At 43.1% G+C, this 12,342-nt stretch overlaps 1 protein-coding gene across 1 annotated transcript; it reads left to right on the plus strand.

The window, feature by feature from the left end:
* The first annotated feature begins 7,916 nt into the window (after window positions 1-7,916).
* Window positions 7,917-12,083, plus strand: polr1f (RNA polymerase I subunit F). The gene is made up of 4 exons (XM_079749443.1): window positions 7,917-8,218; window positions 8,420-8,561; window positions 8,972-9,180; window positions 10,656-12,083. Exons 1-4 carry the CDS (start codon window positions 7,920-7,922, stop codon window positions 11,155-11,157), a joined length of 1,152 nt encoding a protein of 383 aa, XP_079605569.1. The 5' UTR covers window positions 7,917-7,919; the 3' UTR covers window positions 11,158-12,083.
* Window positions 12,084-12,342: the final 259 nt, after the last annotated feature.

A 12,342-nucleotide genomic window follows, 5' to 3' on the forward strand; every position in this document is an offset into this window, starting at 1 on the left:
CGACCAGGCACTCCTGACAGCATCTCTTGGAAGGGGTTTCGCTCAGGCCCGCTGAAACAAATACAACATGGTTCGCAATTAGGGCTGTACTTGCGTTCAGCGCCATCCATGGACCTGTCTGGAGTGACTACTTGTGTACACTGCAGAGAGGAGAGAGTGTGTCAGTGATCAGCTTTTGTCTTCCTCATTGGAAGTGAGGCAGAACATGTTTTCTTTGGGAACAAAGGGGAATTAAAGAGTAATTTCGGCGAAAATTTAACTCAGGGTCTTTTTCGGCATAAAAACCCATAAAATAAGCCCTGAAGAGATTTTTTTTCATTGATAATCGAGTATAGAGCTTGCCCGGAGCAATGTAACAGCCCAAATAGCTTCCATGTTATTTGCTAAGGGCAGTGTGAACGCTTCCAAATCTAAAATTTGTAACCACTAATATTGCTCAAAATAGCACCAAACCTCTGCAGTAGCATGACTAAGGTCCCTACATATAAAACAAAGCATTATCAACTTAGTTAGCGTACTGAGAGGTTATTAAAAAATACTATTGTCCAAGTCTGTGCCTTACCGGTAGGTCCATGTTTCCAGGAAGTCCACTAAAGTAGATTACCGGCTACTGTAAATAATATAATAGAGGCGCCAACAAATTTAACTTAACAATCTCCCCTCTTGATACTTGGCTGTTCTAAAAATGTTGACACCTCTATTATATTATTAGTGGACTTCCTGGGAACATGGACCTACCGGCAAGGCACAGACTTGGAAGACAATCTTTTTTAATAAACTCCTGCAATGCTAATCTACTTTTTGGTGCTTCGTTTTATGTGTAGGGACCCTACTCATGCTACTGCAGAGGTTTGGTGCTATGTTAAGCAATATTAGTGGTTAACATTTCGATTTGGAAGCGTTCACACTGCCCTTAGCCAATAACATGAGCCATTTGGGCTGTTACATTGCTCCGGGCATTCGCGGGCAAACTCTGTACTCGATTATCAAAGAAAAAAGTGTCTGGCAGGCTTATTTTATGGGTTTCATGCCGAAAAAGACCCTGGGTTAATTTTTCGTCTGAATACACTTTAAGGCTTGGCAGCTACTGCATGAACATATCGAAAGTGTGTGTTTGACGTGACACACGACCAATGGCTGCTAGTTTTACTGATACTTCAGGTGAGGAACGTCTGCGTGACGGAACCTATGATTTCGTCTAATCAGTAGGAAGAACTACGTCAATAATATCCAATCGTACCGTACGCCTCAGAGGAAAGAGCACAAACACAGCATGCTGTTTATTTTTTATCAAGAGCTGTTGATTTCTGTACCTGTTCTTCGTCTATCTCTCTCTCTCTGTCTCTCTCGCCCTCTCTCTCTTTCTCTCTCTCTCGATATCTCTCTATCTCTGTCTCTCTATCTCTCTGTCAATCTGTCTCTCTATCTCTCTATCTCTCTTTATGTCTCTCTATCTCTCTCTCCTTCTCTTTACCTCTGTCTCTATCTATATCTCCCTCGGTCTTCCTTATTATGAATGCAGATTCCTGGTACAGCCAGCAGTATAGCATTGTTGTGGATATATATATTAAGTGAAAATAGAACAATTCGGAATTTATATTGCTGCTTGTATTTAGCTGGTCAATATCCATATACCAAGCATATTTTTCTATAAGCTTCTTATAAAAACTGAAATAAATGTAACGCTGTTGATGCACCTTGCTTATGTTTCTGTTTGTCGGGCTTGATCAAGAGATGATGTACAAGACATACATATGCACGTCCTCGCACACACACACACACACACACACACACAAACACACACACGCACATGCACCCACACACAAACACACACCTTACTAGAAATAACAACTTCAAGCCCGATTTGAAGAAAACTATGGAAGCCATTACAAATATTTATGACGCAACAATTCCAATCCGTTATTCAAATGCTTACAATAACCATCAGGTCCATTCTGCATCATAAATATAAGAATTATATTGATATATAGTGAATATATAGACGATAGAAAAATCATTCGCCGCAAATCATTCCACCGGACACAAGAATTCCTACAAATACAGGCTTAAAGGCCGGTTCATACACACACATGCAAAAACAGGCAGATTGTCTTTATAATCATCTAGGTTTTGCACTCATAGCTTTCTCTTCACATATAAAGTAACCTGATAGCGGTAAGCTAACCTCATATATTGATATACCGTACAACAGCACTGACCACATCAAAGCTGTTGAATAGCCCAAAATGATCCTTGCTTACTTCGGAGAGGACTCAAAACTGATGTGTGTGCTTTTGTGTGTGTTTGTGCACACTGGTTTTGATTTGAGATCTCTGCAGTACACTCTAATAGGAGCTATCGCTGATCTAGGGGCCACGTCACTCTCTATCACCAGGATCACAAACATTCACATGCCAAGAGAATCTGGAACTGCTGCTTTTGTATGTGTATGTGTGTATGTGCGTGTGTGTGTGTGTGTGTGTGTGTGTGTGTGTGTGTGTATAAATTAACTCCTATGTTGCCATGGTTGCCACCATTTAGTATATGATTGGGTCCATTTTCTCCATTACAACTCCTACTGCAAATAAATTCCAAGGCAACCAGTCAATAATAACACTTTATTGAAAAGGCACTAAAGCAACATTTAAAAAAAACTAAAGAAATCCTATTTCCACTTCTTCAGCTGGCACAAAATATGGCCTGTATATTTACTATAAGAGTAAGTGTTTTATAATAAATTCATTTGTATGACTGACTATAACAACTAGAAAATGCATTTCCTGCAGAAAATGCGATGAGTGCTGTAGTACAAAGTGAGGTTGAATATTTTTGAATAAAGCCAAATAGATTAAGACATAGAGAAACGTTAAATGGCTCAAATCAAGCGAAGGGATCTGAACAAAAGTTCAGTCTAAAAGGAGTAAACAATGTTAACATGCACACCATTTAAGAAAATGTAAATGGTTGGAAACAAATAAAGTGACAGCTGAATGAAAAGCGCAAAGCATTGCTAAAAATGCAGAAATGTCAAATGGATTGAACTGAAGTATCTGAAACGTCAAATGCCCTGCACTGCTGGTGTGTGTGTGCGTGTGCGTGTGTGTGTGTGTCTTTAAGAGAATAGCGTGATTAAAAAAGCACAAGAGTGGGGAAACCGCCCAATCTGGCAACACTGCCTGAACGTCCCCCAAAAGTAGCCCAATCCGGCGGGAAAAAACACCCAATAGTAGTTGAACGTCCTTACGCTAATAGTAGATGAAACACCCAATGATGCTGAACGTCCTTATGCTAATAGTAGTTGAAACACCCAACGATGCTGAACGTCCTTACTCTCCAGCGTCAACGTAAATCAATGAGGCCAACTGAAAACGATCTTGTTTCGTTTTATGCGATTCAGGAATATCTCCGTAAAGAGTCATTGCGAAACCGCATAGATCTGTATAAACTATTTAGTACACATTCCAGGCCCATCAGGGGCGCTGCTTCTGCTACAGAAATCCAGAGAAGAAGACGCGAGCATGCGCATAAAGGCTGCCCGTTGTTTACAAAGACGCCGCGGGCTTAAGAGTCATTGGCTAGAGCAGCATTACTCTTTGCGCGGCTCGCAAGCCACATGCGGCTCGCCAAGCCTCTATTTGCGGCTCGCATGGCGGTAAAAATATACAGTGATATGATCATGCAGTGAATACAGATATTTAAAAAAACAATACAAACAATTATTTAAAAAATAAATCGACAGCGGCATTAAAAGGTGGAAATCTAGCCTTGTCTAGAAAATATTTTTAAACTTGCTCGGCCCCATCGCTGACAGCGGGTTTGCCAGATTGGCGGTTTTCCTGCATAACAAGAGAGAATGTGCTCTTATTCTTATTAACTTATTCTTCAATAGCTTCCATGTTATGTGACCCAGTGTCTCCACATTATTCCAGAAAATAGCACACAGTCACACAAGTCATAATTTTCCTATCAAAGTGCACCAGATTGATGCATTCCAGGTTAAAAGGTACCAAATTTTCTTCCGGGGGAGCATGTCCCCGGACCCCGCTAAGGACCGGGTTCCCTCCACAGTTTCACAAAATTCTGTGGGAAACACTGCTTCAGGAAGTACATATTATTAAGCAGGCATACTTATTTATGACTGGATTTATAGCTTTTGATACTTTGCGGGAAAAATGGCTCTCCTGTTGACGTCGTCCTGTCAGTGCGGCTCTCCTGGAAAAAATAGAATACCACTGGGCTAGAGGGTCGAGGGGTGGGGTAATGACGTCATGGTTAGCGGTTTTTCAGGCGTCCACACGAATCCTTACACGAAACCGCATAGGTCCGGATAGATTTGAAAAAACCTCCGAGGGTGGTTTCAGATCTGTGCGCTTTCGGGAAGCGGATTCGCCGGCTTCGTCTGGACGGAAGGCCGGACCGCACAAGATTTATGCGGTTTCGCCAAAAAATCGGCTTCGTGTTGACGGGGCCTTAAATTGTGATACTGAATAAAGTTTAAATGATATCGAAATTCCGTGGATATTCCGTTGGATATTATTGAAGATACAAGGGTGTAGATTTGTTAAATGGTTTGAACGAAGATTAACGGTTGACAATTTATTTAGTTATTTCATCTTAAACAGTACAGTGTTTCAAAAGTAGAATATCTTAAAAAGTATAAAATATTTTAAAAATAAACTAATCTTGGTGGACAGACATAATTGGTTAGTAGGGGTGGGAAAAATAATCGATTCTTCGATGCATCGCGATTCTCTCTAGAACACTTCCATCTCGATGCAGATTAAATAATAATAATCAGAATTTTAATTAAAAATAATAATAATAATAATTTGTTCGCCTGCTGCAACATTCTGTTCACCAGAGAGGGATTTTGTAATTTTAAAATTATGTCATTTATCTTCAGTGTGTATCGGCCAATCTGATATGTCTTGACACGATTGCGATTCAGGCTACGCATAGCATGCACGCAAACTCACAGCCAGACACAAGAACTCCTTCTGATTCAATAGCAGCTTTTTCTTAATGACATAGAAAAGAAAGATTAGAAAGAAAAGAAAACTGAACCCCTTTTTTTTTTTTAACATACTTCCATATTGTGTTGTAATGCAAGCTACAATGATTATTGCATTGTTCATAGAAAGTCATATTTGTGACAAAAGCTTTTTCTCCTATAAAATATTAGATAAAGTAATTAATCTGCTGATGTCTTTAATGATCATCACACAAGTAGGAAGTGATGAGCAAACCTTGAGTAGCCAACTCAGATGTATATATATATTTTTTGAAAATCATGCATGGAAATGTACATAAAATAAGTTGTGCATCGAGATGCATCGATAATCGTTTTAGAATCTAATCGTTAACCTCATAATAAGAATCGAATCGTGAGGTGCCAAGAGATTCCCACCCATATTGGTTAGGTGGCTATATGATGACCGCCTCTGTCATTTCACTTACAATGAAAGCTATTGAGAATTTGGTTATCACAATGAAAATAAATTGAAGTTGCTTTGTAAGGGCTGGAATAGACTTGCTGCTAACAACGCATCTGCCTACGGATCAGGGCTGCCATATGTATTCTGTGATCGTTTGTTGTGTAGATCGTGCACGTCGTTGCAAAGTAACACGACTCGCCCGCATGCAGAATTGACCAGAGTAGCCAGAGCAAGAAGATAGATCTACGTCAGACACACGGCCTTCAGCACTTTCAACAAGTTTCACATCAAAAAATAAAAGACTGAGAAATGATCACACTCGCTGTGGTTTTAAGGTCAAATGTCCCCATCAGGATCATCAGGATAGAGTGATAAGACTATGAGCCAAGTTTGGTTTGGATACATGAAAGCCTTGCAGAGATATGAGCTCACTTTCTGTTTGACGTCCAGTGTGCAGGAGATTTTCTGTTTGACGTCCGTCGCCCTCGGCCCCGGAGGCCCCTGAGGAGACGCCCAGGAAAAAGAAGAAGAAGCGAGACAAGCAGCATGTGGTGCAGATGGAGGGTGATGTCAGGCAGGAGCCAGACGAGGACGGAGAAATCAGCAGTGCAGTGAAGCAGGAGAGGGAGGAGGAGGAGGAGGAGGGGACGACCCCGCGAGGAGGTGACCACGACTTGGACGGAGCCACGGACAGTCCCCCTGCATCTGAGAAAAAGAAGACGACGAAAAAAAAGGACGAGGGTCCGAAGGACGAGGGGCAGGAGCAGGCAGTGACGATGCCGGAGCAACACGGCAGCGACTCCAGCGGTTACCTTAGCGACAAGCCCAGCAGAAAGAGGAGGCTGGAGATGGCTGTTGAAATGATTCCCTGTCCCAGAGAGGATCCTTAGAGGCCCAAGTCAAAGAAAAAGAGGAAATTGGACGCCAAGCAGTTAGCTTGAAATGTTCTTGAAAAGAAAATGTATAAATGAAGGCAGGATGCCGGCTATACCGATGAGAATTGGGTCATTTTGGTGTGCCCATGTCTTGTATCAATAGTGGATTGGAAACAGTTGACAGGCCATGTCCTACATACTATATGTGGAGATGAGGCCTGATCTGAACGATAGAATCGGTTTTTACCACCAGAATGTGTAGTTCTCTTAAATCTCCTTAAGAGGCGCAAGTTTGCACTCAGACTCAAGCTGCAGTTGCTGTTATCGCATTTCTGGTAGTAACTGCCGGATATGTTTATTAAAGGGGACTTATTATACCACCAGGTGTGAGTGTGATTAGCCTTATAAGCCGTTTCGAAAATCTGCCCCATATGACATCACTAGTGGGCGACAGCGTAGCCAGAGCAAGAAGATAGATCTACTTCAGACACATGGCCTTCAGCATTTTCAACAAGTTTCACATCAAAAAATAAAAGATAGAAATGATCACACTCGCTGTGGTTTTAATGCCCCCCCAGAGGTCAAATGTCACCATCAGGATCATCAGGATAGAGTCATAAGACTATGAGCCAAGTTTGGTTCGGATACATGAAAGCCTTGCAGATATATGAGCTCACTTCCTGTTTGACGTCCCTCTGAGGTTAAAGGTCACCACACTGTTTGGGTGTCCCCAGGATGATGTCATGAGTCTATGTACCAAGTTTGGCTATGATATGTTAAAGAGCTGCTGAGAAATGGGCTTATTTCCTCTTTTTGCGGCTTCTCCTTCAAGTTTGATTGGCTGTCACGGCAAAACGGTTTTGAATTGAAAAAGCGCATTTGTTCAGCTTGGGCTGAAGATCAAATCGGGCAAGTTTCATAAAGATTGTACAGAATTTGTGCTGTGTGAATATGTAGTATTGATTTCGACAACTTTCAACATGGCGGCCAAATTCTGATGTTTCCATGAGAAATCATTTATTAGCTATATGAAGAGGTCTGACAGTATCCCCAGATATTGAAAAAAAGTTTGAAATGTACTCATTTGCAGAGAGAGGAGTTAAAGCACATCTTCATTAATTACAGCGCACCCTAGAGGTCAAAAGGTCACCAAATGTTCTACCTATAAGCCGTATTTACACATTTTTGCCGCATTTGTAGAATCTCCTGAAATAGGCTACAAATGCGGCAAAAATGTGTGAAAACGGCTTATAGGTAGAAAGTTTATATGCTTGCTTCATAATGTAAGGAAGAAATTATTACGCTTGCTTCATTAGGTAATAGCTGAACCAAAATGTTATACGTTGTAACATTATAGGCAAAATGTTATTATGTTATGCCTCAGAAATGTGTTACATTATTGACTGGGGTTTCCACATTATTGCTATTGGTTTAATTACAACTAGAGGTTGAGCGCGCGCAACGCGCGAGCGGAGTTCAGCAACTATTAATTGTCATATGGCCTGCTTCCAGACGGGGGCGCCACAACAAAATGTAAATGTTTCGAGAAGCGTGTTCCTTCTTCAAAACGGAAATCGTTGCTCGTTGATCTCCCTCTTTTAGGAACAGCATGGCTGATGTCAAGCATGGAACAGAAACACAAAAACATCTCATAATGTCCAGTGAACTGCTCCCGGGTGGTCCAGCGACGCTGAACAAACTCCCCAGCATTACTGCTGGAGGTCCAGCGTCAGGCCAGGGGTTTATTCCCACGTTTGCCGACGCTTGCAAACTGGTGTCGGCGCCGTACTCGTGTCTGGTTCTGGACACGCACAGGAGACACATCGGCCTGGCGCCCATGTACATAAAGAGGAAGAGGACAGGCATACAGGAGGAGCTGGATACTGAGCTGCTGAAGTACTCCGAGAAGTAAGCTGGTTGCTGGCCATGTTGACAGAGCACATCTAGCTGCAGGCAGGGTAGTTCTGTTAATAAAGTCAACCATTCACCCCAACAGTGAGCGCTGATTTTCTCTTCCTGTGTCTGCGTTCGGCTGTCTGTTGAGAACAAGTTGTTTACTTCTGCCCAAGCGAATGACATGCTCTCTCCTTTTCTACTCGTTTAATTTAGATTGAAAGGGGTTCCTTTGGCATACGACCACATTTCAATCCTGGGCGCCCAGGGAGACATCTGTGACGATAACGGCTACATACACATGGATATAGCGGCCAGCTTTGTGGTCTTCAACCCCGAACGAGGACAGAAGCTGCTGGTGAGTATCTGACATGATTCACAGGCGTAACGTTATAGTTCATGTTGGCAGTCTATTACTACTATGCCTTTCTGGTCCACTGTCGCAACCCGAACCACTCTGCCTGGACTTGCGAAGTAATGTTTCACTTTCACAGAAGAACACGTTGTCTAATGGCTCGCATTGAGATTCAGGTGAAACGGCCAGGATATAAACCAGATGCTTGGCCTCATCTGTAGATACTTCTCACAACGGGTCATAACATATAAGCCCATGTTTGCAAGCCATTAAAAGGCTTTATTTTTTAGGACATTCATTTTTTAACCTTGGATCAACCAAGATTATCCATGAGTGTATATATACAGTGATTATTTTATCCCCTCTGTATTGTGTTTAAATGTATGTCTATGTTGTATATCTCTTCTGCACAGGGCATAGTCAATAAACTGGGTGCAAGCCATGTTGGTTGCCTGGTGCATGGCTGCTTTAACGCCAGCATTCCCAAACCTAACCTGATCTCCGTGGATACCTGGCGAGAGATGGGGCCGAGGATAGGAGCAGGCCTGGAGTTTGAGGTGAACCAGATAGACGCCGACCAAGTAGGCGTGTTACTGATCCGAGGACGGCTGGAGCGGACCAAGTGAGTGTGGGGGAGATGGGCAGGTTGTGTCATTGTTATACTACATCTTCCCGATGTCTAAATAATAAGTCAGTGGTTGCTATTATAGTTTTAGCTTCTACAACAAATGCAAGTCAATTGACCGTAGAATTGCGCCTTCGTTGTCGATGTCATTTGAACCATGTCATTAAAACCACATTGCCAGCTCATTTATATACTTTCACGCTATTCTCATTGTCAGCAAAGTCCAGATAACAGTCAATTGTGAAGGTTACGGCTCAACAGCTTAATAATAATAATTATAGATCTGTTTTTCATAGCGCTTTTCTAAATACTCAAAGACGCTGTACAAATAAGAAAGAAATACATACCAACAGTACAGACAATCAAACAAAAGTGGAAAAAAAACAAAAAAACAATAGGCAACACATTAAGAGAGCGGGAGAGGATGGAAGATGGCGGAGGATGATTTGTCAAATGTTGTAGGTGGTCCTGAAGAGATAGGTTTTAAGTTGACTTTTGAATGAACAGAGTGTATCAGAGTTTCGGATGGCCAGAGGGAGGGAGTTCCAGAGGGTAGGGGCGGTGATGGTGAAGCCTCTGTCGCCTAGGGTGCGATCCTTGGTCTTGGTGATGGAGGTGAGAAGGTTGGCATCAGTGGAGCGTAGGCGGTGAGTGAGGGAGTGGCGATGGAGGAGATCTGTTATGTACGAGGGTGCAAAGTTGTTTAGCTCTTTGTAGGTGGTGAGGAGAATCTTGAAATTGATGCGTTGTTTTATTAGAAGCCAATGAAGTTGACAGAGGATAGGAGTAATGTGTTCTCTGGAGGGGGAGTTAGTAAGCAGTCGGGCAGCAGAGTTTTGTACATATTGCAATTTTTGAAGAATAGTGGAGGGGAGGCCATACAGAATGCTATTGCAATAGTCGAGTCTGCAAGTGATGAAGGCCTGGATTAGCGTTTCGGCAGCTGAGGATGAAAGGGTGTGTCGAAGGTGTGCAATGTTGCTGAGGTGGAAGAAGGATGTTTTTCTGACGCTGTTTATGTGTGACTTGAAGGAGAGCGTGGGGTCCATGATGATGCTGAGGTTTCTGACCAGGGGGGAGGGAGTGACAGAGTGACCAACGATGCAAAGTGAGCTTGTATATAACAATATAATACCCATACAAGAAGATCCTCACTCCCTGTGATAGATGGTCTGTTTAAAAATACATTATTAAGATGTTGACCTCAGGTAGGGCCATCTTGTATATATAATGTTAATGTGTTTGTAAGTGCAGATTCTGATGTCCAAGTATCGGTCTGTCTGTAGGCCTACAGCTATTATATATAACTTTTTCCCTGATGAGGGCAATTAAAGATCCTAACCTGCTATAATCTAGAGATTCAAAGAACAGTTGGAGTTGTGACCGCTGCGTTACTGTAGGGAAGAATAGGGGGGGAGCTCATTGAACATGTACCTCAATATGGCTGCTGACAAGTTGTGTGGTCGCTCCAGGGTTCAGGAGATGCTGGCCATGGCCGAGTGCATGGAGAGCATCGTCACCGACCACCGGATGTCGCCCTCGGCCCCGGAGGCCCCTGAGGAGACGCCCAAGAAAAAGAAGAAGAAGCGAGACAAGCAGCATGTGGTGCAGACGGAGGGTGATGTCAGGCAGGAGCCAGACGAGGACGGAGGGTTCAGCAGCGTGGTGAAGCAGGAGAGGGAGGAGGAGGAGGAGGAGGAGGGGGGGACGGCCCCGCGAGGAGGTGACCAACACTTGGACGGAGCCACTGACAGTCCCCCTGCATCTGAGAAAAAGAAGAAGACGAAGAAAAAGGACGAGGGGCAGGAGCAGGCAGTGACGATGCCGGAGCAACACGGCAGCGACTCCAGCGGTTACCTTAGCGACAAGCCCAGCAGAAAGAGGAGGCTGGAGATGGCTGTTGAAATGATTCCCTGTCCCAGAGAGGATCCACAGAGGCCCAAGTCAAAGAAAAAGAGGAAATCGGACGCCTAGCAGTTAGCTTGAAATGTTCTTGAAAAGAAAATCTATAAATGAAAGCGGGATGCCGGCTATACCGATGAGAATTGGGTCATTTTGGTGTGGCCATGTCTTGTATCAATAGTGGATTGGACACAATTGACAGGTCATGTCCTACATACTATATGTGGAGATGAGGCCTGATCTGAAAGATAGAATCTGTTTTTACCACCAGAATGTGTAGTTCTATTAAATCCCCTTAAGGGGGCGCAAGTTTACACTCTGACTCAAGCTTGAGTTCCTGTTATCGCAGTCCTGGTTGTGACTGCCGGATATGTTTATTAAAGGGGACATATTATACCACCAGGTGTGAGTGTGTTTAGCCTTATAAGCTGTTTCGAAAATCTGCCCCATATGACATCAATAGTGGGCGTGTCCACCAAGAACTGCTGGATAGAAGAGCAGCGTTTACTTCAGTCCACTGGGTAGGCTGGTAGACTGATCTATCCAGCACTGATATAGGTAGACACGCCCACTAGTGATGTCATATGGGGCAGATTTTCGAAACGGCTTGTAAGGCTAATCACACTCAAACCTGGTGGTATAATATGTCCCCTTTAAAGTCCAAAGAGGATTGTTCAAGAAAGGCAATAATTCCTACTCTCCTTAACATCTGTTGAGTGGGCACCAAATATCCCCAATGTGTGACCTACCCCCCCCTGCTCAACAGTGTTTTCTTGGTATGAGATGAAAGGGACATTGTGGGATTTCTTATATTCAAAATAAATAATTTTCAGGTGACACGTCAGTCGGGTAAAAAAAATTATTACCAATTTTTCATGTGAAGAAAACGGCACAAAGTAAGTAATAAAGAGTTTTATTTTGAATCGTTGAATATCTGTAACATTATATTGGATTCTTTTGGTGGGAAACTTAATTCTCTGTTAATAGTGCAAATCCTTTCCAGCCAACCTCTTCAGTTGGCCCGGGGTGTAAAGCAGGGGAATGGCGTTGTTGGCGTTTAACATCTCCTCCCTTACCCCCACCCCCCAAATACACACACATACACCAAGCAGACACCTTCTGGGGGGGTTCCTATCGGGTGTGATGTTAAAGTGTTGTTGCCGCTGATATCAGCCATGCTCTTAAGAGCAGTCAGATAAGAGACCCCTATTAAAAGCTGAATCCTCTTTAAGCCACTCACACCGCTTTATGTGTGTT

The sequence above is a fragment of the Pollachius pollachius genome (assembly GCF_949987615.1).
Source record: "Pollachius pollachius genome assembly, chromosome: 13".
NCBI classification, from domain to species: Eukaryota; Metazoa; Chordata; class Actinopteri; order Gadiformes; family Gadidae; genus Pollachius; species Pollachius pollachius.